Source organism: Prionailurus bengalensis, chromosome B2 (assembly GCF_016509475.1).
Source record: "Prionailurus bengalensis isolate Pbe53 chromosome B2, Fcat_Pben_1.1_paternal_pri, whole genome shotgun sequence".
NCBI lineage: Eukaryota > Metazoa > Chordata > Mammalia > Carnivora > Felidae > Prionailurus > Prionailurus bengalensis.
The window spans coordinates 70,752,650-70,779,111 of NC_057349.1; the positions used below are offsets into that span (position 1 = coordinate 70,752,650).

The following is a 26,462-nucleotide window of genomic DNA, read 5'->3' on the forward strand; positions in this document are numbered from 1 at the left end:
TTACTTCTCTAAAAAGATTAACATGGAAAGGACAGATTTGTCTGGAGTTTTATTCTACTACCACCACTTCTAACCCCTGTCCCCGAAATCCCTAACAGACATCTACCTACATCTCCCTAAGAATAATCATTACACATAAGAATCAAATAATTAAGGTGCATTCTAGTATGATTTCATGACTTCATTTTAATTTGAAAACAATATTAAAGAACTTGGTTTAAAAAATATTTTCAGATTCTATACTGGATGCATGGGAATGCATCTGCAGAGCAAACATCTATCCAAAAATAAGCTGTCCTCAACTTATGAGCATTTATTTATACTAACTCCAGCCCATGGTCACTAAAAATGGCACCTGCCAAATACTCACAGCTGCTACTCTCCAGAGCACTTGGCACTTACAGAAAATCTGATGCCAGCACAGATCTGACTACAAACTGCAGAACCCGTGGTCTTTACAACTGCCCCTTACTGCTGAAGCCACTACTACTTTCTCAATATATGAACTTCTATGCTGTCTCATGGTTTGAGATACTCTATTTTCCATTGCTGAGCCAAAAGAAAGTGAGTTTTTCTTTTATTGCCCTGTTTCAAATATAGAAATCTCCCAGACACAACCACGGGTACATGCATATCATCACTAGGAGTCAATGTTGTAGGAATAAGAAAGTCCTTGATTCTAACACTGATATAAGGAATTCTTATAACCTCCACCTCTTCGTTTCCTTGGCAATTTTAAGAGCTACTGCTGACAGGGATAAGTGTAAGGAGCTAAATATAATCAAAAGCTACTTTCTTGGTACTAAGACCTTATAAGGTCAGCAAAGATCAGCCCTATAACAATGTAGATCACCATTATAAGGAAATAAAGGAATCCTCACTTCTCATTGCTGGAAGAAATAATTATCATTCAACAAATTATACTATATGAAAATAGACAATTCTACAAGATCTCATTATTTCAATGCTTAAGTATTTCTCAAAACCAGTAATGAAACTAATTTGTAGTTCACTATTACAAATAATAGGATTCAGAAGATAAAAGATCAACTAAGAGGATAAATTAAAAGCATCATTTTGCACATTTAGTTGCAATGACCAAAATTCTTTTCTGCTAAGATAAACATATCAGAAAGAAAATCTCCTAACTTTTGGACTACAAAAAGACCGCCAAAGAAGAACCAACTTTATTTATTTATTTATTTTTTTTTTCAACGTTTATTTATTTTTGGGACAGAGAGAGACAGAGCATGAACGGGGGAGGGGCAGAGAGAGAGGGAGACACAGAATCGGAAACAGGCTCCAGGCTCTGAGCCATCAGCCCAGAGCCCGACGCGGGGCTCGAACTCCGGGACCACAAGATCGTGACCTGGCTGAAGTCGGACGCTTAACTGCGCCACCCAGGCGCCCCCCCCCCTTTTTTTTTTTTAAGTTAATTTATTTATTTGTGGGGGGGGGGGGCGCAGAGAGAGAGGGAGAGAAAGGATCCTACGCAGGCTCCATACTCAGCCTGCAGCCTGACACGGGTAAGGCTCGATCTTACAACAGTGCGGTCATGACCTGAGTTAATATCAAGAGTTGGACAATTAACCAACCAAGCCACCCACGTGCCGCCAAAAATAACTTTAAACCCAGAGAAAATTTGAAATGTGTTGCTGATAAAAACGAACCTTCAGGTTTGTGAAGATTTTATATTACACGTGTAGAAATAAAATTCGATGAATTACCTAGAACTGCCATCACTGTGCCATGCTCTCTCATCCTCTTCAGACGTTCCACCACTGACAGCAACAACTTCCCCTTCCTAAGAAATATTTAATATATATTTTATTGTGTAATTTTACATTAACATTCTATGATTATACAAAGTATCAGTCGCTCAATTCTACTCCTGATATTATTACACTATATGTTAACTAACGATTTTTTAAAAATGCAGGCTAAAATGGGGGAGGTAGCTCGAAGGAAATATGCCTAACAAATATTTGCTTTACGTATCCCTGGCTAAATGGTTATGCATATGTGATTATATAGATACAGACATAATGGGAAGTAGCATATTTTAAAGCAACTTAAATGTCAAAAGCTTTTTTTAATCTCATTTCTTCTATGTTCTTATTACATAACAATTAAAAAAAATATCAGTGATATTTAATAGTACCAATCATATAGTATATTTACAACCATTAAAATCTGATTTTAATTAGCTATAAAACACAGGTCTTATATTTTTATCCAACAAAATTATTAAACATAGCCAACAAAATAATACCTATTAATAATGGATTCAGAGCAATCTCTCAGGTGATTAACATTTTGTTTGTTATTGTTTTTTAAGCCTCAATATATCTTTGAGATTGGATGTTAAATTCTATAGATAACAATGGGAATCAATTTTACTTTTTGGCCCATTTTAAAAACTTAAGGTTTTTCTACAGATGTTATGAGAAGCTTAAATTAGGAATTTATATCTTATTGTTACACTCTGATATTATTCTATACAAATAGTAGAGGATTAAAAAATACCCAAACACTGTTTCTCTTCAGTAAATATACTCTGCTCAACGTAGGATATTCCAGAGAAGCCATTTTCTTTATAAAAATTGTTTTTCAGGGTCACAAAATCATACACAATTTCTCCCTTGCTCAAATAAAACTATGCTTCAGTAAAAATAACAGCTCACGTTAATTAAGCTTTTATTAGTATTTCAGAAATTATTCAAAGCATGTTGTATACATTATCCCATTTGACCTAGACAAAACATTGCTGGTGATAGGGAGCAGTTATTTAAAGAAATTAAAGTTTAAAAAGGTTAAGCAATTTACCCTAGGCAGCATAATTAATAAGCAACTAAGCTACTCCAAAGCTTAGACTCCTCTCCACAAGAATGGTTCAGTATTATCACTTGCTGGGCATATTCACAGAATTTTCCAAGATGATAATGGGATGTATTCCTTTACTAATTCAATAAAATAGCCTATTTGGGGAAGAATTTTTTCTTTTTGATGTCTTAATAATGAAGAATATGTATTATACAACTATTCCACAATGTTTTGAGAACTAAGCAAATATGAAAAGATCAAATCCAACAGTAAATTTAATCTCTGCTCAACATAAATGAAAAAAAAAACAAATGATCCGATTATTCCCATCATTACTATACATATTACTTCTTTAAAGGGAGAGAAAAGAAATGTACTTCTATATTCTTAGTAGAAAATTAAGTACTATAGAGAAGTACAAAATATTTGAACTAAAAAAAAACCAGGATTCTTTCCGTTAATATATTGTACCATACACAATATTCTGTTCTCAATGTATTCCTCTAGAAATTTATTCAGTTGCTCTGAATGAATGTTAAAGTATAAGCAAATTAGTTTTGAAGACAAATGAAGGATTAGTTAACTTTTTCCTATGTAACAGATATATGTGAAAATATGTTTCTAATAAGCTGAATCATATTTAGAATATTTTATAGAAACATATTACTAAAAGAATCATACTAAATCTTTCAAAAATAAGGAAATATTTTATAAAGGCAAATAACTAGCTCACATACATTTTATGTGTATATCTAAACTGTCATGTGTCAAAATTATGTTATTAGTATATTTGGTCATTTTACTAGATTGGACATTATCATTTCGACCTGGCCATACTAGGACCTGAAGCCAATGGAGATTAACTTCTCAACTGTGGTTAGCATACTCTCACAGTTTGAGTTTTACTGCCATGTCTACAAAGTAGAATATACTCAGAGAATTCCCGTATATGTCTAACATTGCTTCATAAACATATAGTAGTCAATAGGATCATAGAGTCTTTGACCTAACTGGGGGAGGGATGATTGGGAAGGTGGAGAGGGTAAGGGAAATGTTGTAAATACTTAAGATTAATTTATGATTGTAAATTGGTTGCCTTTGTTGAAAGAATATATAATTTAGTAGGGACAATGATATTTATAGAAATAATTATACATAAGGAAAATTTAAAAGATTAAATTAAGAAAGTCATACACTAGTACAGAGCTAAAAAGCTAACCAAAATTGCCAAATGTCTCTTAATTACTTATTATAATTACAGACTAGAGCTACATGGTATTAGTTTAAAAGGTTGGCTTTAGTGTAAAGAAAGGAACTTGGGTTTAACTCCCACTCTACCATTTAATAATTAGGTACATAGGTAATCTAAACATTTCTGAACTTCAGACACCTCATACATAAAATAGGAATAATTCATTCATATGCATTTGTTTTGTGGATTTGGTATTATGAATATGTGTGCCATGCTTGGAACATATATAATAAGTCTTCAGTAAATGGAAGCTATCATTATCATTGTAAGACCTAGAAAACATCATCTTTGAGCTACATCTATAATACATCAATGAATACAAAGAATGAAAGTCATATTAAAAAAAACAAGTAAAACTGATAACAAATTTATGAATGTGCTGAGATCTTACATCTGAAGAACTAGTGCCATTTTCTATCTCTTCTGAAGGTCTAGGAGTCTCTTCCAATGCAGATCTTGTACGATAATTGTGTTGATTTGTCTGCTGCCGTTTGGATTCTCCAAGATCCAGGAAATGCTCATGAGCATGATTCTGGAAAAAAGTAAATTAAATTTTATTTATTTAAAATGTGATCAAAGAGCATGCTTTTTCCTGTAGAAGTTATATATTTTTTAATTATTAAAAAATACATTCATATTTAAGATAATCACATAAGTGGAGTATAGTTCCAGTTCAAGTATTTTAATAGTAAATCATTAATATTAAATATTTAGGTTAAATCACAGGTTTGTGAAATGCTAAAATTCACTTACTGATAAATTAGCTTAGAAAAAGTTTTTTTCTGATTGATACAGACTAAACGATTCATAATGGCAGACTAACAATTCTCCTATACCCACATTAAACCTATAGAACAGATATAAGAAAGAGGACGATGGGCTGTGAGACATATGTCATTAGGCAGGGGCAAACTGGAAACCAAAACGGTGATCACAAAACTACCCTACCACTGTGAGGCTAGGACACCAGGTGGCTGGCTATCTCTCTTTTGCTGCAGACTGAACGCAGCAGATGAGAACACAACTAACAATGATCAAAAACTGAGAAAACCCAACATGGTGACAAACCCAACAAACCTAAGAATTCACACCTGAAAAAAAAAAAAAGACTACTTATGAATATAAAAAAGAAAATAAAGATTACTTTTAAAAACAGACTGCCATGAGATTTATGCATACAATATATCATAAATGAATACATATCATACAATAAGAAAATCTTTAAAGTGACAGAAAATAACTTTGAGACTGTAACCAATTCCCCACCGCCCTCCAGCCCCGGCTTTTTTCCCCCTTCTCATTAAACTTTGTTTTAATGGGTCACAAAATTCTGTGACAGATTTCTGGCCAAGTTGTTTCCATTAAAAGTACTGATTTAAAAGCTAAATTACCTTAAAATTGCCACCCCCCGCCCCAACACACACCAAATGATCCACAAAAGGTTCTTTCAAGAGTTTACAATGCATTACTATCGTTAAACAGTTTCTTAAATTTAAAATGGCCATCGGAGGCAAACAGCTCTGAGATTACTCTTCCACTACTAATTAAGACAAGGTGGGCAGTATTAGGAATAATATTCATTTAACTTCCTGGGTGGACTTGGTGACCTTGCCAACTCCAGCAGCCTTCTTGTCCACTGCTTTGATTACACCCACAGCAACTGTCTTATGTCACAAAGAACCAAATGACCCGAGAAGGACAGTCAGAGAAGCTCTCAACACACACAGGCCTGCCAGGAACTATATCAACTATGGCAGCATCAACAGATTTCAAGAATTCAGAGTCCGCTTTCAGTTTCCTCCCAGAAGACCAATCAATCTTCTCCTTTGGCTCAGCAAACTTGTAAGCAATGTGAACTGTGTAACAATTCAGCACAGGTGTACAGCCAGCACTAATTTGGCCTGGATGACTAAAGATAATAATCTGCATTGCAAAGCCAGCTGCTTGCACTGGTGGGTTATTTTTGCTATCAGCAGCCATAGTGCCATGGCAAGCATCTTTTATAAATATGGTCTTGACACTAAAGCCCACATGAGCACCAGAGAGAGCTTCATGGTGCACACATTTCAACAAACTTTACTACAACTGTAGTGATTCAAGCAAAGATGACCACCATGCCAGGTTTGAGGACACCAGTCTGCACTGGGCCTACGGGGACAGCACTAATACTACCCAATTTTGTAGGCAACAGGGAAGGGCGGGCACAAATGTCTGTAAGTTGGATGAGTTGGTGGTAGAATGTCAAAACTGTCCAGAACTACAAGCAGCATGGTTCCGTTGGCACTGTCATCTTTACAGGTGATTTTCCATCTCTTGAACCAATGTACGTCAGCACTTGGTTCTAATATGTACCAGTCCAACTGAAAACTGGCACAAATGCTATGGTGTAGAGGTTACAGTCAATTTCCTTTTTGAGAGAGAGGAGGGAGAGCATGAGAGCGTGAGTGGGGGAGGGGGAGAAAGAGAGGGAAACACAGAATCCAAAGTGGGCCTAGACTACAAGCTGTCAGCACAGATCCCGACGTAGGGCTTGAACTCATGAACAGTGAAACTATGACCTGAGCCAAAGTTGGACACTTAACTAACTGAGCCACCCCAGGTGCCTGAGCCAATTTTCTTAATGTAGGTGCTGGTTCCTTAACAATTTCTTCATATCTCTTCTATGAGGTGCTCACAAGAATTCATGCTATTAACACAAAATAAGAAGTTATGTAACATTAATCGAGTTTGTGTTCATTTTCAGGTGATTCTCGGTCAGGAAACTTTCAGAATGTTGTTTTACATGTTTTCAAATCTATCACGTGCTTAGTTGAGGTTTTAAAATTTTTAATTCTATATCATTTACCCCTTGTTTCTACTGTTTGGCATGGCACACCAGCCAGGTTAATTTCAAGAAAATGCTGGTTTATTATTTTTCAACTCTTTCCTCCCTCTATTGTCTCTTCTTCAGAGACTCATTAATACTTTGCATGCTCTCTTTACATATACCTACATACATATGACATAACTATGTATGTTTGCTTTTTATACTTCCCTCATTCTTCCCATTATTTCATTCCCTGTTGATACACTCTGGGGGAGTTCTTCAACTTGACTTTCCAGCTTATAACTAATTTTTCAGTGTCTTACATTCTTCTAGTCAGGTCATCCACTGAGTTCTTGGTTTCAATAATGATGTGTTTCATCCCAATGTATCTAATGGGATCCTCTCCAAAACTGCTTAAGGTTACATGTTCCCAATATCCTTGCCTAGCTCTCTGAGAATATGCTATTTCAACTATCTGTTCTGTGCATCCAATTAGTTTCCCTATGTAAGTCCATCTGTAGTGTGGTTTTTTTTTTAACCTATCATGCTTTGGCTTCACAAGCATGTTGGGGCGCTAATATTGCACTGAGGAGGAGGAGGAGAGAAAAAAGCAAAAATCTAGGTCTTGTATTGTACTCCTAAAAAAGATTATTGAGGTGTATGGGTGAAGGAGATGTGCACTTCAAGACTCATCATACTGCGAGTTCTGCCCCTAGGAGGGGCTGTGGTCCCAGTGGTGGGCTGGGGACAGACATCGGGTCTGACTGTGGCCCTGCCCACCAACACAAGTTTCTCTGGACAGCACAGGGGAAGTACCCTGCAGTTTGCAGCTACTGCAGGGACTACCCAAAATGACGAAACGGAAGAATTCTCCTCAAAAGAAACTCCAGGAAGTAGCGACAGCTAACGAATTGATCAAAACCGATTTAAGCAATATAACGGAACAAGAATTTAGAATAATAGTCATAAAATTAATCGCTGGGCTTGAAAAAAGCATAGAGGACAGCAGAGAGTCTATTGATACACAGATCAAGGGACTAAAAAATAGTCATGAGGAATTAAAAAATGCTATCAATGAGGTGCATAATAAAATGGAGACAGCCATAGCACAGATTCAAGAGGCAGAGGAGAGAATGGGTGAATTAGAAGATAAAATTATGGAAAAAGAGGAAGCTGAGAAAAAGAGAGATTAAAAAAATCCAGGAATATGAGTGGTGAGTTAGAGAACTAAGTAATGCAATCAAATGGAACAATATCCCTATCATCGGAATTCCAGAAGAAGAAGAGAGAGAAAGGGGCGGAAGGTGTACTTGAACAAATCATAGCTGAGAACTTCCTTGATCTGGGGAAGGAAACAGGCATTGAAATCTAAGAGGCACAGAGGAACTCCCTTCAGACGTAACTTGAATCGATCTTCTGCACAACATACCATAGTGAAACTAGCAAAATACAAGGATAAAGAGAGAATTCCGAAAGCAGCTAGGGATAAACAGGCCTTAAAATACAAAGGTAGACACATACGGGTAGTAGCAGACTTATCCACTGAAACTCGGCAGGCCAGAAAGGAATGGCAGGAAATCTTCAACGTGATGAACAGAAAAAATAGGCAGCCAAGAATACTTTATCCAGGGATGCCTGGGTGGCTCCGTCGGTTAAGCGTCTGACTGCAGCTCAGGTCATGATCTCACAGCTTGTGAGTTCGAGCTCCGCGTTGGGCTCTGTGCTGACAGCTCAGAGCCTAGAGCCTGCTCAGGATTCTGTGTCTCCCTCTCTCTCTGCCCCTCCCCCACTTGCGTGCTCACTTGCTTGCTCCTTCAAAAATAAACAAACATTTAAAATAACTAAAAAAAAAAAAAAAAAAAAAAAAAAAAGAATCCTTTATCCAGCCAGTCTGTCATTCAGAATAGAAGGAGAGATAAAGGTTTTCCCAAACAAAAACTAGAGGAATTCATCACCACCAAACCAGCCCTACAAGAGATCCTAAGGGGGATTCTGTGAGTGAAATGTTGCAAGGACCACAAAGTACAAGAGACATCACTACAAACATGAAACCTACATACATCACAATGACTCTAAACCCGTATCTTTCAATAACAATACTGAATGTAAATGGACTAAATGCTCCAACCAAAAGACACAGGGTATCAGAATGGATAAAAAAACAAGACCCATCTATTTGCTGTCTACAAGAGACTCACTTTAGACCTGAGAACACCTTCAGATTGAAAGTGAGGGGATGGAGAACCATCTATCATGCTACTGGAAGTCAAATGAAAGCTGGAGTAGCCATACTTATATCAGACAAACAAGAGTTTAAATTAAAGGCTGTAACAAGAGATGAAGAAGGGCATTATATAAAATTACAGGGTCTATCCATCAGGAAGAGCTAACAATTATAAATGTCTATGCGCCAAGTACAGGAGCGCCCAAATATATAAAACAATCAGAAACATAAGCAACCTTATTGATAAGAATGTGGTAATTGCAGGGGACTTTAATACTGCACTTGCAACAATGGATAGATCATCTAGACACAGGATCAATAAAGAAACGAGGGCCCAAACAAACAGATGGACTTGACAGATATATTTAGAACTCTGCATCTCAAAGCAACAGAATATACTTTCTTTTCGAGTGCACATGGAACATTCTCCAAGACAGATCACATACTGGGTCACAAAACGGCCCTTCATAAGTATACAAGAATTGAGATCATACCATGCACACTTTCAGACCACAATGCTATGAAACTTGAAATCAACCACAGGAAAAAGTCTGGAAAACCCCCAAAGGCATGGAGGTTAAAGAACACCCTTCAAAAGAATGAATGGGTCAACCAGGCAATTAGAGAAGAAATTAAAAAATATATGTAAACAAATGAAAATGAAAATACAACAATCCAAATGCTCTGGGATGCAGCAAAGGCAGTCCTGCGAGGAAAATACATTGCAATCCAGGCCTATCTCAAAAAGCAAGAAAAATCCCAAATACAAAATCTAACAGCACACCTAAAGGAAATAGAAGCAGAACAGCAAAGACACCCCAAACCCAGCAGAAAGACAGAAATAATAAAGATTAGAGCAGAAATAAACAATATAGAATCTAAAAAAAATGTAGAGCAGATCAATGAAACTAAGAGTTGTTTTTTTGAAAAAGTAAACAAAATTGATAAACCTCTAGGCAGGCTTCTCAAAAAGAAAAGGGAGAAGACCCAAAGAGATAAAACCATGAATGAAAATGGAATAATTACAATCACTCAAAAATACAAGCAATTATCAGGGAAAACTATGAAAAATTATATGCCAACATACTGGACACTGTGGAAGTAATGGACAAATTCCTAAGCACCCACACACTTCCAAAACTCAAACAGGAAGAAATAGAAAACTTGAATAGATCCATATACAGCAAAGAAATTGAATCAGTATCAAAAATCTCCCAACAAGTAAGAGTCCAGGACCAGATGGCTTCCCTGGGGAATTCTACCAGACATTTAAAGCAGAGATAATACCTATCTTTCTGAAGGTGTTCCAAAAATTAGAAAGGGAAGGAAAACTTCCAGACTCACTCTATGAAGCCAGCATTACTTTGATTCCCAAACCACAGACCCAGGAAAAAAGGAAACTACAGGCCAATATCCCTGATGAATATGGATGCAAAAATTCTCAATAAGATACTAGCAGATCGAATTTAAGAGCATATAAAAAGAATTATTCACCATGATCAAGTGGGATTCATTCTGGGCTGCAGGGCTGGTTCGATATTCGCAAATCTATCAATGTGATACATCACATTAATAAAAGAAAAGATAAGAACCATATAATCCTGTCAACCAATGCAGAAAAAGCATTTGACAAAATTCAGCATCCTTTCTTAATAAAAACCATCGAGAAAGTCGGGATAGAAGGAACATACTTAAACATCATAAAAGCCATTTATGAAAAGCCCACAGCTAATATCCTCCTCGATGGGGAAAAACTGAGAGCTTTCCCTGAGATCAGGAACACGACAGGGATATCCACTCTCACCACTGTTGTTTAACATAGTGTTGGAAATGCTAGCATCAGCAATCAGACAACAAAAAGAAATCAAAGGCATCAAAATTGGGAAAGATGAAGTCAAGCTTTCACTTTTTGCAGATGACATGATATTATACATGGAAAACCCAATAGACTCCACCAAAAGTCTGCTAAAACTGATACATGAATTGAGCAAAGTTGCAGGATACAAAATTAACGTACAGAAATCGGTTGCATTCTCATACACCAATAATGAAGCAACAGAAAGACAAATAAAGAAACTGATCCCATTCACAATTGCACCAAGAAGCATAAAATACCTAGGAATAAACCCAATCAAAGATGTAAAAGATCTGTATGCTGAAAACTATAGAAAGCGTAGGATGGAAATTGAAGAAGATATAAAGAAATGGAAAAACATTCCATGCTCAAGGATTGGAAGAATAAATATTGTTAAAAAGTTAATACTACCCAAAGCTGTCTACACATTCAATGAAATCCCAATCAAAATTGCATCAGCATTCTTCTCAAAGCTAGAACAAGCAATCCTAAAGTTTGTATGGAAATACAAAAGGCCCTAAATAGCCAAAGTAATATTGAAGAAGACCAAAGTGGGAGGCAACACAATCCCAGACTTTAGCCTCTGCTACAAAGCTGTCATCATCAAGACAGTGTGGTATTGGCACAAAAACAGACACATAGACCAATGGAATAGAACAGAGACTCCAGAATTGGACCCACAAAAGTATGGCCAACTCATCTTTGACAAAGCAGGAAAGAATATCCAGTGGAAAAAAGACAGTCTCTTTAACAAATGGTGCTGGGAGAACTGGACAGAACATGCAGAAGTATGAAACTAGACCACTTTCTTACACCATTCACAAAAATAAACTCAAAATGGATGAAGGACCTGAATGTGAGACAGGAAACCATCAAAACCCTAGAGGAGAAGGCAGGAAAAAACCTCTCTGACCTCTCCCGCAGAAATTTCTTACTTGACACATCCCCAAAGGCAAGGGAATTAAAAGCAAAAATGAACTATTGGGACCTCATCAAGATAAAAAGCTTCTGCACTGCAAGGAAACATTCAACAAAGTAAAAGGCAACCGACAGAATGGGAGAATATATTTGCAAATGACATATCGGTCAATGGCGAGTATCCAAAATCTATAAAGAACTCACCAAACTCCACACCCAAAAAACAAATAATCCAGTGAAGAAATGGCCAGAACATGAACAGACACTTCTCTAGAAGACATCCAGATGGCCAACAGGCACATGAAAAGATGCTCATAGATCACTCCTCATCAGGGAAATACAAACCAAAACCACACTGAGGTATCACTTCATGCCAGTCAGAGTGGCTAAAATGAACATATCAGGAGACTTTAGATGCTGGAGAGGATGTGGAGAAACGGCAACCCTCTTGCACTGTTGGTGGGAATGCAAACTGGTGCAGCCGCTCTGGAAAACAGTGTGGAGGTTCCTCAAGAAAGTAAAAATAGATCTACCCTATGACCCAGCAATAGTACTGCTAGGAATTTGCCCAAGGGATACAGGAGTGCTGATGCATAGGGGCACTTGTACCCCAATGTTTATAGCAGCACTTACCACAATAGCCAAATTATGGAAAGAGCCTAAATGTCCATCAACTGATGAATGGATAAAAAAGTTGTGGTTTATATATACAATGGAATAATACTACTTGGCAATAAGAAAGAATGAAATCTGGCCATTTGCAGGAACAGGGATGGAACTGGAGTGTGTTATGCTAAGTGAAATAAGTCATACAGAGAAAGACACCATATGTTTTTACTCTTATGCGGATCCTGAGAAACTTAACAGAAGACCATGGTGGAGGGGAAGGAAAAAAAAAAGTTAGGGCGAGAGCCAAACTGTAAGAGACTCTTAAAAACTGAGAATAAACTGAGGGTTGATGTGGTGTGGGAGGGAGGGGAGGGTGGGTGATGGGCATTGAGGAGGGATGAGTACTGGGTGTTGTATGGAAACCAATTTGACAATAAATTTCATACAAAAAAAAAAAAAGAAAAATGAATAAACAAACATTAATAAAAATAAAGCAAATGTAAAGACTTAAAAAAAAGACTCATCATAACTGCAATCTGAGTTCAACCATTCCCTGTTCTTTCATCCAACTCCACTCTCCAGTTCTTTCTCCGCAACCACTCTTGTCACTAGAACACTGCCTTGCACTTCAGCCCTACTCTTGTCCAAATGGTTACTAGCAATAGCCATGTGAAATAAAAGACATTTTCACATACAAGGACACAAGATTCACTCCACCTGGATTCTCTCTAAAAGGATTATTGAAGGGTTTTGTAATTTTCTAGGAATTCTGGGAAATTCAAAAGGGTATAAAAAGGAAATAGTGGTCAACTAAAATCATAATTGTAATGCATGAGGAATGTAATGTACCCTACTTCTTTCATCTAACATTTTCACCTACAATTCAAATTCATTTAAAAATTTACGGACCAGTGGACCAGGACCACTGACTAAGGCTTTTATCAGAGCAAAATATAGTTTCTATTTATTTAAGCCAAGTAATTTTTTAGGATGAAACCTACTGCTAAAAATCCTTTTATTATTATTGCTTTCTAAACAGTTTCTTGTATTAATTTATACTTCCTACCTGCATACTAAGTACCTTTTATTATTGGAAGAAAAAAACATTGCCAACTCTGAGATGAAAGATGGCCATCTCATAATTTATACACCTGTAGGTATGGTTTCAAACCCTTATTTTGATAAAATCTGAGAAAAAACTAGGCCATAAACCTTACTATCATACTTCTTTTTTCACTTAAAAATACATCATAAACATTTCTCTAAGGCACCAGAGTTCTAACTCATTTTGTTAAAAAGCTGTATAATATTCCATGGATACATAATGACAGCCTACCTCACCTCTCTTCCACCAGTGGACACTAAAGTCATTCTAGTTGTTCCCATCAGAGAAACTATAAATATCTGAGCGCACAGACACACATATACACGTACATACATGTACATCAGTAGTTTTCTATTAAAAAAAAACACCATCTTCAAAAATTTTTTTAATGTTTATTTTTGAGAGAGCAAGCAACAGAGCACAAGTGGGGGAGGGGCAGAGAGAGTGGGAGACACAGATTTGAAGCAGGCTCCAGTCTCCAAGCTGTGAGCACAGAGCCTGACGTAGGGCTTGAACTCACGAAACATGATAAGGACCTGAGCTGAACTCGGGACGCTTAACCGACTAAGCCACCCAGGTGCCCCCCACAAAAACCGCTCTTTAAAGTAATCCAAATACCACTGGATTAAAAGCAAGCATGTTCTTTTAACAGATATTACCATATCTCATCCAAAAAGGTGCTAGCCATACAAACTCTCACCATCATTACATGAGTTTATATCTCCACATCCTTGGATTCTGAACAAAGGATCCAGAAAGGGTGTGCTGTTTAGCCACCACGAAAACCACCAACAACCAACCAACCAAAAAGACTCCCAGAAAACAAAAGATTACCTCAGATTACACTAACATGAACCTTTGTGAGGTCCTACTGATTCCAGAGTATGATACCCCTAAATAAAGGAAAATATACAATAGCAAAGGACCACCTGAGTCCTTTGAAAACAAGAGTCACAAAATAAAAAAAAAAAGAGAGTTCTTGTAAGCAAGACTAATATACAATAGTTTTAAGGAACTCAAATAGAAAGAGGAAAGAGGACAAAGCAGGGTAAAGAAATCAGTGATTTTTTGTTTAGATGGTGACTTCTAAGAGAAAAGAAGCACCATAGTTTACTTCCATTTTGCACTCTAAGGCTCTGAACCTTCCAAGCGAAGATGGTTTGAAAAAGAGAAAGAATGGAAAAATAGGTCATTGTGATTCTTTGACATTCAAGAAGATAAGTACACATCTTTCTCAGATTAGGGCATGACTAAAAAAGAGAAACCTACCAGATCCAAAAGCTTTTCCAGAGTAGGAAGACAGAGAAACCAACAAAGCAAACTCATAGAAACATTTTTTTTTAATAGAGATAATAAGAACTATTATTTATAGTAGCATAACTGACTTACCTAGAACAGGTACAAAACAAAAAAATGGATAGGACAAAACAAAACTAAAAAACTTTTAAGTGTGCAATCAATGGCAGAACTGAAAGGATCTTGCTTATTAGACTTACAATACAATTTATTACATTTAATGGGCAAGTAATAATTGGCATTTGGGGAAAAGGTATGCTTGAAGGCAGTAAAATAAAAAAATAAAGTGATAACTGATCATCCAAAGAGATAATCAAGAATTAACTATATAAAATTTATTTCATTAATGACATAGTCTTTTAAAAATGTTAACATTTTTAATTACCAAAGGGCCTTAAAATATTCATTATACTTATGAAGCAAAATATTAAACATCAAAGTAATTATTATTTACCTTTGCAACAGTGGGTATTTTATTTTCTTTTGGAACAGCGAAGTGTTTTCTTTTCTCTTCTGACCTGTAAGTTTTTATTTCTTCTTCTCCCTTTGCAGTTCTCCATTCTTCCTGCCTACTGAAAGAGAATTATAAGTCACACGTTAATCTAGAATTATTATAAATGATTTCTGAAAGGTATGTTCAGTGTCAGAGAAGGAATGCTACTCCTGATGTTTTCTTTTCAGGCAGAGGATATGATAACCATTTCTAAGTTTAAATGCATAGGCTATGAGCTCTGGACATTTGGCATTAAATGACTGGAATACTGGAAAGACAGATGGTCTACTTGAACTTGATACTACTGTTTCTGCTTATGGTCCCTAGCAAATCAAGTACTCAGTCCTGGGAACATGGTTACTCCTAAGGTAACTACTCCAAGGGTTAGAAATTGTATTTTTTAACATTATGTCAGTGTAGGGCTGTGATGATCTTTGGGCTGTGATGATCTCTTGTGCCCATGGATAGCTAGAATCTTAAAAAAAGAATTAGGAGAAAACCTTGTGGGTGAACTAATATAACTTCTAATGCCCTGAAAGAACTATGTCCTCTCCAATGAAAAGTAGGTATAGCTTCAGCTATTGAAAAAACTTCAACTCATTCCAGGCATCAAGCTGAAAGTGAGCAACAGAAAAAAAGTTGAAGAACATTAATTGTGAACTTTAATTTCATGGAACCTCGCTTACAATTGCAAGAGAATTTTATTTTTTAATTCCTTACACCTTTAAAGTTTTTGACCTGCAGGGCTATTTAATATTTGAACTTTAATTTTTCCCTGGAGATTTCAGTTGGAAGGGAGTTAATATTCAAACTTGGAATAGCTCTATACTGTGGATATTTTATTACTAGAGTATATGAATGTTGTCATTTTACTTAACTGAAGAATCTCTAATGCAGCTGGTCATAATTCTAAATGGAAAATAGAGTAAATTTAAATCTTGTAAAAAGAACGGGCTTGATTTAATTTTTCGTTTGATCTTGATTTCTTATTTATTTTTTTAGTTTATTCATTTTGAGAGAGAGAGCAAGCAAGCAAGCGTGCACACAAGCACATGCCCAAGTTTGGGGAGAGGAAGAGAGAATCCCAGGAAGGCTCTATACTTTCAGCACAGAGCCTGAAGCACAGCCCAAACCCACGAACCATGAGGTCATGACCCTAGCCAAAGTCAGATGTTTAACCGACTGAGCCACCCAGGAGCCCCATTATTTATTCTTTTTAAATTAAATTTATTGGAATAACCATAGAATCACATATAGTTTTAAGAAATAATACAGAAATTCCTTGTCTCCTTTACCCAGTTTTCCCCAATAGTAGTATTTTGCAAAACTATAATACGCTATCACAACTTGGATGTTGACATTGATACAACATATTAGTACTATTCAGAATTCCCCAGTTTTTCTTCTACTCATGTGTGTATGTGTATTTAGTTCTATTCCAGTTTATCAATGTGCAAGTTTGTGTATCCATTACCCCAGTCAAGATACAGAACATTTCCATCACTACAAAGATCCCTTGTGGTATACTTTTAATTATCATGCCCACACTTTTGTATTCCCTCTCAGCACCTCCTCTCCACAAAGTCTAGGACCACTAATCGGTTATCCACCTCTATACTTCTGTCATTTTAAGAACAGTCCATAAATAATAAAGTGTGTAGCCTTTTGAGGCTGATTTCCCACTCAGCATTATTTCTTCAAGATTCATTCAATTTGTTTATCAATAAGTCATTCCTTTTTATTGCAGAGTAGTGTTCCACAGTGTGGATATAGCTAATATGTTTAACCATGCACTCACTAAACGACATCTGGATTGTTTATAGGTTTTGGCTATTACAAATAAAGTTGCTATACACTTGGGTACAGGTTTTTGTGTGAACACAAGTTATCATTTCTTTGGGATAAATGCCCAAGATGCAATTACTGGATAATATGGTAGTTACACATTTAGATTTCTTTAAAAAGTGCCAAACTGCTTTCCAGAGTGGCTGTAATATTCTACATTCCCACCTGTAATGCATGAATAATCCAGTTTCTCCACACTCTCCTTAGCACTCAGTGCTATTATTACATTTTAGCCATTCTGATGGGTATACAGAGATTATTTCCTTGTGTTTTTAATTTGCATCTTGCTAATGGCTACTGTCAAGTATCTTTTTATATGCTTACTTGCCACTTGTATATCCTTTGATAAAATGTTGTCTACTGCCCATTTTCTGACTGGATTGTTTTATTCACTGCTGAGTTTTGAGAGTTCTTTATATACTATAGACAATACTCTGTTAGAATCCAATCAGTGCATTTGCATTTAATTTTAATTAACGTAATAGGTCTAACCCACTTAAGAGCCTTCTAGGAGCAAACTGTAAACTACCTACCAGGGGGAATATCCCAGGAAAATTCTCAAAGTGAGAGTACTAAGTATTGGGGGAAAAGCTCCAGGAAGTCATTGGTCACAGCCCTGCTTGACCATCAGCTCAATGGTTAAGCACAATGTAAAAAGGATAAAAAGACAACATATGAAGAGAAATAAATCTTCCCCATTCCTCTGGTTTCTTCCCAATCTTGGGCTCTTATTTGCAATGTATACATTCTGTTCTGCATTTTAAATAATCAAACCTGCTTGCCTCACATGGGGTGAAATACTGTGATCCAGTGCTACTGGTGTTTAGGGTTCAGGACTAGGAACACACTTTCATGCAGATAAAACCCTCATCCTCCACAGTTGTAGCAATAATAAAGAGTAACATTCGGATTTCATATCCCATTCTTTTTTGTTTTCAGTTACTATAGAACTATTGTTAAAAAGATGTGTGTTACTTATACCCCCTTCAAACCTTAACATTAGAATTAAAAGGTGGACAAAAATCCAACTAAAAATATACCATGAGGGGCGCCTGGGTGGCTCAGTTGGTTGAGCGTCTGACTTCAGTTCAGGTCATGATCTCATGCTGTGAGTTCGAGCCGCGCGTCAGGCTCTGTTCTGACAGCTCAGAGCCTGGAGCATGCTTTGGATTCTGCGTTTCCCTCTCTCTCTGACCCTCCCCCCATTCATGCTCTGTCTCTATCTCAAAAATAAATAAACACGAAAAAAAAATATATATATATATACACAACATGAGAGTTAATTTTTTATTAACATCTGGGTAGACTTGTCATCAAGTAACGTTGTTGTTCAAATTTATACTTTATTTCTATAATTAATCTTAAATCCTGACACAAATTTCAAGTATTGTCCAATCAAGAAGCATAATCTATATAAACATTCAGGTTAAAAGGGTTTTTAATTTTATTTATCTCTTTATTTATTACTGAAGTTTATTTACTTGAGAGACAGAAAAAGACTGTGCACGAGAAAGGGAGGGGCAGAGAGAAAAGGGAGGGACAGAGAATCCCAAGCAGGCCCCATGTTGCCAGTGCAGAGCCTGATACAATGCAGGGCTCAACCTCAGGAACTGCAAGATCATGATCTGAGCCGAAATCAAGAGTCAGACGCTTAACCGACTGAGCCACCCAGGCACCCTTAAAAGTGTTTTTAGGGGCGCCTGGGTGGCGCAGTCGGTTAGGCGTCCGACTTCAGCCAGGTCACGATCTCGCGATCTGTGAGTTCGAGCCCCGCGTCGGGCTCTGGGCTGATGGCTCAGAGCCTGGAGCCTGTTTCCGATTCTGTGTCTCCCTCTCTCTCTGCCCCTCCCCCGTTCATGCTCTGTCTCTCTCTGTCCCAAAAATAAATAAACGTTGAAAAAAAAAAATTAAAAAAAAAAGTGTTTTTAAATTGTATCATTACTATCTTTTGAGTTCAAGTCCGCTTATACATGGATTTTTGTTTTTAGAAGATTAAACAAATGTTTTTTTTTTAATGTTTATTTGTTTTTGAGAGAAAGAGACAGAGCATGAGTGGGGAAGGGACAAACAAAGAGGGAGACAAAGAATCTGAAACAGGCTCCAGGTTCTGAACTGTCAGCACAGAGCGCGGCATGGGCTCGAAGTTGGGAACAGCAAGATCATGACTTAGGCTGAAGTCAGATGCTCAACCAACTGAGTCACCAGGTACTCCACATGTGGATTTTTTACAGTAAAGTAGTATAAGTGCATTTTCTCTTCCTTTTGATTTTCTTAACATTTTCTTTTCCCTAGCTTACTTCATTATAAGAATACCATACATAATACATATAATACACAAAACATGTGTTAGCTAACTGTTTGTGTTATTAGTTGAGTTTCTGGGTAGTCAAAAGTTATATGCAAATTTAGTCGTACAGGGGTCAGCATCCCCAACTCCCATGTTGTTCCAGCGTCAACTTTAAGTTAGTACTAGCTGGGTTCATATGGACCACATTCATGAATAATGCATTAGTAAATCAAAAGAAATCAAAAGCAAATGGATATAAAGTTCTTTCATAACATGGACCTTCAGAACAGAATTATATCAAATCAAAATTTATATATGTGTACATCCAAATATAAAAAATAATCATTAAGGAACCATTTTGATATATAAAAAATGATTATATAATGTATTACCAATAAATACCACGCATTTCACTATATTTATAATTCCACTATAATTATTTCATTATAATTTCACTATAATTACCTATATATGGTGTGCAGAGCAAAATCCATAAAAAATTATAACTTCATGAAATATGTTTTAAAATATAGTTAAACAAGATAAACTAAGATTTAAATATGCTGCTCACCTTAACCCCCCCCCCCCCACATCTTTCACATGAATCATTTGCATGAATCATTCTAGAAAAGGACATAATTGAAACTTAACTTTCCTTCAGAGTCATGGCTAGTTTATTTATTTATTTATTTATTTTTAATTAAAAAAAATTTTTTTTTCAACGTTTATTTATTTTTGGGACAGAGAGAGACAGAGCATGAACGGAGGAGGGGCAGAGAGACAGGGAGACACAGAATCGGAAACAGGCTCCAGGCTCTGAGCCATCAGCCCAGAGCCTGACGCGGGGCTCGAACTCACAAACCGTGAGATCGTGACCTGGCTGAAGTCGGACACCCAACCGACTGCGCCACCCAGGTGCCCCAGTCATGGCTAGTTTAAAACACTAGCTCTTCAGATAAATTTAAAATAAATTAGAAATTTGAAAAGGTACTTTGAAGGCTATAATTCAAAATGAACATAAACAACTGTGGTACATAAACTTCACAACCCCCCTTACCTGGCTACACCGGCTGATAGCTCAGGTACCACAACCCTTCGACTCCAAGCTACCAGATCCCGCTCTGTGGCTATTTCACTTCTTGGTGCATTGCTGTGCATCTGCCGTACACCTTCAATTTGTCCACTACGTCTTAGTCCTACATTTGGTGGTGAATGAACCTCTGAGGTAGAACTTACAGAGCCTAAGTGAAAAAATTAATATAGTAAGTTCTAGTTAGAAACGTAAGCTTATAACAGAAAAAACAAAATCTATACTATCTTCCACATGAAACTTCATATTAAGGCAAACAAACTACCAAATCAGGAATCAGACCACAGGCAAAAGTTTAATGAAAACAAAACACAGTTACTCAGTTAATTAAATAAGCTAATGAATCACAACTACTAACTGACTGTAAACATGTAAAATCATTAATTTTTAAAATATGCTTTGTACTCTGGGAAACCTATGTAAGAAGCAAAAACAGATAAACCCAAAAAATTTATGGTTCATAAATTTGCTTTAACTTTTCTCTTAAAATAATATGTTACAGAAGGGTGATGAGATATTTTAGAATGTGGCAGGTATTTCATACATTATTGAATACATTTATTTTTTAAGTTTTTCTAGGTTCTACATGTTTACTATGGGAAATTTGAAGAATATATCTATTTAAAGACTCATTATCTACAGTTTGAAACCTTATATTATGAGGATTTTCTTAGCTATTATGTGTTTTTAAAAACATGATCATTCTGGCAGCCAAATATTTCATTTTATGGATGTGCCATGAATTTGTTTCATCGCCTCTTTACTGTTTAAACTATTACAATTTTTAAAATATTTTACTTAAAGCAATCACTGCTTACCTCTATTTAAACGGCTGGTATTACTGATACCTGCTTCACTAGAACGTCTCAGGTCTTGCTCCTGTTGTAGTCTTTGAATCATGCTGTCCAGTGGGCTGATCTCCTGGTTTGCTTGCTGACTTAAAACTTGATTCAGTCCTATTTAATACCACATAAAATGCTAAGGACACTTTAGTCCACTAGTCAAACCATTTTACTAATTGAGTTCACTTTGAGTCCTGAATTAAATATAAATTTTGCTTGAGTAAGAGACCTAAAATGATTAATTTGAAATAATGGCAGTAAAATGCGTGCACACACACACACACACACACACACACACCAGGAACATGACAACGCAAACCTAATTTGCTACAAATAACAGTGACATGGATAACTTACTGTTTACCATGATTCAAGCACTCATATAATCCTCACAATAATTCAGTAAGATATGTATTATTAACTCCACTTACAGATGAGAAAACCAAAATAATTACTCAAAGTCAGATATCTGGTAAATGGCAAAAGTAGGATTTCATCTTAGACCAGTTTCTTTTAAGAAAGGCAAATCTCATTACCCAACTTTCTCAAAAAAACTTTACTGCTTCATTTATTCACCAAATCCTTGAGTGTCTATTATGTGTTTGGAACTATACCAAAGAAGTGAGGATGCAGTGGTGAGTAGAATTCAAGGTCCTTGCCTTTAAGCAGCTAACATCCTAATGGAAAAGTTGGAACAATAAATCCATATAAAAAATGCAGACTGAAAAATGTTAAAGATGATAATGAGAAAAAGAAAATGGGGAAGAGAGATGGGAACTACTTATGGTGAATCAGAAAAGTCAAAGAAGCCCTCTTTGAGAAGGCAGCATTTGAGCTAAGACTTGAAGAAAAAGAATTAGTCGTCCAGGTGAAGAGCAAGAAAATGAACACTCCAGACAAAGTAAGAATTGGAACAAAGCCTCAGGTAGGTAGGAACTTGGTGTGTTTTAACCCACCATAATTTTCCAGCATCAACTTTCACCTGTATCTGTCATATGGGACTACTTGACTCTTCTGCTCTCCTAACAGGATAAACACCTTTATGCTTTGGAGATTTTAACCACAATACTCCCAGTTCAAGTATAAATCTGAAAAACACTAACTTATCCTTCAAGCACCAACTGAAATGGCAACTCTATGATACTTCCTCTGTGAAATCTTTCCAGACTACCCCTGAAACACTTAGCTGCTATCCTCTTTCATTTCCTCAAGCCCAATATAAAAAGGAAGCCCACTAGATAGTTCCTCAAAAGCATGGATTGCTTTATTTACCTTAATATTTTAATTTTAAATAGGGATATAAGAATGTTCAATCCTGCTGAGTAGATAAAAAATGTGTATTGAGATACATGAAAACATTGCCATGAGAAAAAAGGAGCAATTAGTATTGGGTGTGTGGGTATATAAGAGATGGATTTCTAGAGTGGGCTGGGAACAGAAGATACAAAGGACATTCTGAAATGAAGAATTAGTAGTAAGGAAGGTATAGGGAAAGGGAAAATTACATGTATTAATAAGCACACAATGTTATTTCATTTTATGAGAGAAGTAAAATTCAATGGGATAAAATGAACTTGCCCAAAGTCACAGAGCTACAAAGTGGTAAAAGTAGAGGTAAAAGCTAAAATGCCTGTGGATGTTCCTTTCCTGTTAGGCTGCTGGTTAGTGTCTCATGTCTGAACATCAGTGACTAATCTGATAGCTCAAGTTATAACTGAAGCAGCATATTTAAAAAGTGCACTGCTCAAATACAAATTTAACAGTGTAAATATAAACTGCACTGAAGCCAACTTATTATCATAATAGCCATCTATTTTTACCTAATTCTAAGGGATTTCCACAATAAATTTTATTGCAGATTTAGATTTACAAATAAAAATATAGTTACAAATGATGCTAAAAATATTTTCCTTCTGTCCTATATTACACTAGGTTAAGTCTAAAATAATGGAAAAAAAATGAAGTTTACCTTGAATTTTGTGACCTAGAACACTTAATCCTATGACTCACGTTGAAGCCATAATTATTGCTATGGGTTCTCTTGTGGTCCTGTACTAATAACTGGTGTCTAACTTACTGTCAAGAACAGGAACACTCTTTTACTGTAAGGGCAGCTTAGTATGGAAGAAAGAATGAACTAAAAGTCAGAGCTGGATTTAAAGTCCCGGTGGTTCCATATACTTAACTTAAATAAGACATGTTACTAAATTTTCATTTTCTCAACTTTTAGAATAAGGATGCCATATATATATATATATATATATATATATATATATATATACACACACACACATATATATACACATATATACATACATATATATATATGATATTATTTATGAAAGTCCAATACAAACTGTTCAATGGAAGAAAAAAGTGATAACCATGATAATCATGTTGCACTGATATTTTAATATTTCTCTGTGCCTGAAATCCCAGCCTAGGTACCTATTTTGAGACCTGGGCAAGATTTGATTCTTGCCAGTTCCCCTCCAAGAGACTGAAGACATTTATCTTAATTTCAGTCCCATGATCAAGACTTCTTTAATAATTGAGACTTCTCTAATTTGAATACTTGCCTAGATTTCTCAAATACTACCTGTTCTTAGATTCTTTGAGTTTGTGCTATGTCCATGTATGAGACATTTTAGTTTCACATATTTCAGACATTCAGGCCTGCTGGATTGTACTACTCACTGCAAGTAGCAGCAGGGACTATTCTTCTAATGCTTCTCCTCACCTTCCATCCTTAGTGGGCATATCTACTTTAAAGAGTAGCCCTTCCTATCCAATATGTTCACCTTCATTGCAATTTCATGCCCAATCCTTAATGGAAAATAAGAGATCCGCTCTCTGTAATACAGTGAGATGGGTTTTTTGATGCAGCCTTAATAGAATCTAAATCCATTATTTCAAAGTTACTCAGCATATATTACATCCCATATGTGTCCTTTACATCTACTTAGAACTTTTGTCCATTATGCTAGCGTTCAGAACTTAAAATATTTTCATAAGCATTTTTCTAATCTAAAATATAACAGATTCATATATTAGAAAATTGGTTTAATCTTCTTTATAGGGTCTCTCCATTACTTTCACTTCATTAATTATTCCCACATTTTTTGTCAAAAGGAAAGGTCTGCAGACCTTGTTTCCATTTCAACTTCCTTTCAATTCTTCAACTAATTTTACTTTTACTCTCCATTACTTCACTAATAAGATCTCAACACTTTTGTCCCTAACTTACTTAAAATTGTTAAAAGTTGATCACTTCTTAAAATAATCTTTGATATGAACAGGCTATCTAGTCTTAATCTTTCACCTCATACTATTATTCCCTTCAAGAACATGTATCACAAGTTTTAACTATTTGTTTACAACTGTGTTTATGAATTTTATTCCAGGAGAACAAGGATTGTGTCTGTTTAATTCACTACTGCAAACCAGTTTAGAGGTGTTACAGAGAAGATTCTCAATATATGCTGTTGAATAAATAAATAAATGACCAAGATTATTGCTCTCCAATGTTCCTTAGTTATCTTGTAGTACATACTTAAGCATTATTCAAAAGACTTAAGAGAAATTTTTAAAAATCACTTTACTTCTCATTTGTTCAAAATAGTAACAAAATTTTACCCAATTAGCAGTTTTACAGGACATCAGTAGAAATGGAAAATTTGGCAGTCTATGAAAATGAGCATTTACCTGAGGAAGTTACTCCCATTTGAGGGATGAGTTGCTCCTCCCTACAATTTTCACGACCAGGAACTAATCTCTGATATCTTGATGGATGAGGGTTACCATCAACATCAACCAAAAAAGGAGGAGGCATGAGGTGAGGTGCTTGCTGAGTCTGTTCATCTAATACAAAGTTGTTGGCATCACGAATAAGGGGCCGATAATCACTATGAAAGAACATCTGATCTGCTATCTGTAAAAAGAAAAGACCCATAAAAGACAAGGAAAACAAAAATTTATCATTGATAAATTTCTAATGGAAGGCAATGTTTTAATGTAAATCATGGTATTAAGCAACAATATAAAAGAATATTCTTGAGTTAATGGTAAAGAAATCTTTACTATATTTTTACATTAAATTTTATGATCAGAAAAGCAGCTGCTCTCAATTTTCTCTGGAACAAGGAAAAGACTGTATACATAAAACACTAACATAATTAAAGTTGTGTAATTTCAAATTAAATGGTAAAATAAAATCTAGGTATAAATCATTCAGGGGTACTATTACTTTCATAGAGCTACCACGCATTATCTTATTTTTTAAATTATTAAACAGTAATTGTTTTAGCATTTTGCAAGAGGAAATCACTCAATGAATATATTCCTTGAATTAAACTCTAATGCAATCACTTATACAATTTAAGAAAACTCTTAAGTATACTGTACATGTGACTTATATTAACCTAAAAATCAACATGACAAGATTTTCCAAGAGTTAATAAGCATTTTCGCTAAAGAATTTTTTTTTTGGGGCGCCTGGGTGGCGCAGTCGGTTAAGCGTCCGACTTCAGCCAGGTCACGATCTCGCGGTCTGTGAGTTCGAGCCCCGCGTCGGGCTCTGGGCTGATGGCTCAGAGCCTGGAGCCTGTTTCTGATTCTGTGTCTCCCTCTCTCTCTGCCCTTCCCCCGTTCATGCTCTGTCTCTCTCTGTCCCAAAAATAAATAAACGTTGAAAAAAAAAAAAAAAAAAAAAAAAAAGAATTTTTTTTTTAAATTAACACAAAATTATTAACATGAACTCATGCCTGACACATCTGTAACTTCACAATTTTATTGATTTGGTATTTCTTAAACTATGACCTATTCAACTTTTAAGTCTTTTAATCAATGAACTTAAATAGGCTCTTTAGTATTTAAAAATATTAGCTACATCAGTGGGTCATACATTTTTGGGAATCATATAAAAGCTACAGATTTTTACCCCAGGTAAATAAATGTATTTTATCCATATAGATAAAACATTTTACATAATTTCAGAGTCTCTCTATGGACAACCTCT

The 26,462-nt window shown here is 35.9% G+C and overlaps 1 protein-coding gene and 1 long non-coding RNA gene across 4 annotated transcripts in view; one reads left to right on the forward strand and one right to left on the reverse strand.

The window, feature by feature from the left end:
- The window catches only part of LOC122489714 (pleckstrin homology domain interacting protein), a 140,123-nt gene that overhangs the window by 42,328 nt on the left and 71,333 nt on the right, over positions 1 to 26,462 (reverse strand). For 2 of the 3 annotated variants that reach the window (XM_043591866.1, XM_043591865.1), the window contains exons 17-22: positions 25,151 to 25,376; positions 21,422 to 21,559; positions 20,571 to 20,754; positions 15,343 to 15,460; positions 4,467 to 4,607; positions 1,728 to 1,804 (exon numbers count right to left, since the gene is read on the reverse strand). In XM_043591866.1, the coding sequence (XP_043447801.1) occupies positions 1,728 to 1,804; positions 4,467 to 4,607; positions 15,343 to 15,460; positions 20,571 to 20,754; positions 21,422 to 21,559; positions 25,151 to 25,376 (884 nt within the window). The remainder of the gene's footprint in view (positions 1 to 1,727; positions 1,805 to 4,466; positions 4,608 to 15,342; positions 15,461 to 20,570; positions 20,755 to 21,421; positions 21,560 to 25,150; positions 25,377 to 26,462) is intronic. The other variant, XM_043591867.1, reaches the window with a different exon arrangement.
- LOC122489716 overlaps positions 5,366 to 26,462 on the forward strand; it is a 48,000-nt gene continuing 26,903 nt past the window's right edge. The window contains exon 1 of the long non-coding RNA XR_006298977.1: positions 5,366 to 6,027. This is a non-coding gene — a long non-coding RNA (uncharacterized LOC122489716). The remainder of the gene's footprint in view (positions 6,028 to 26,462) is intronic.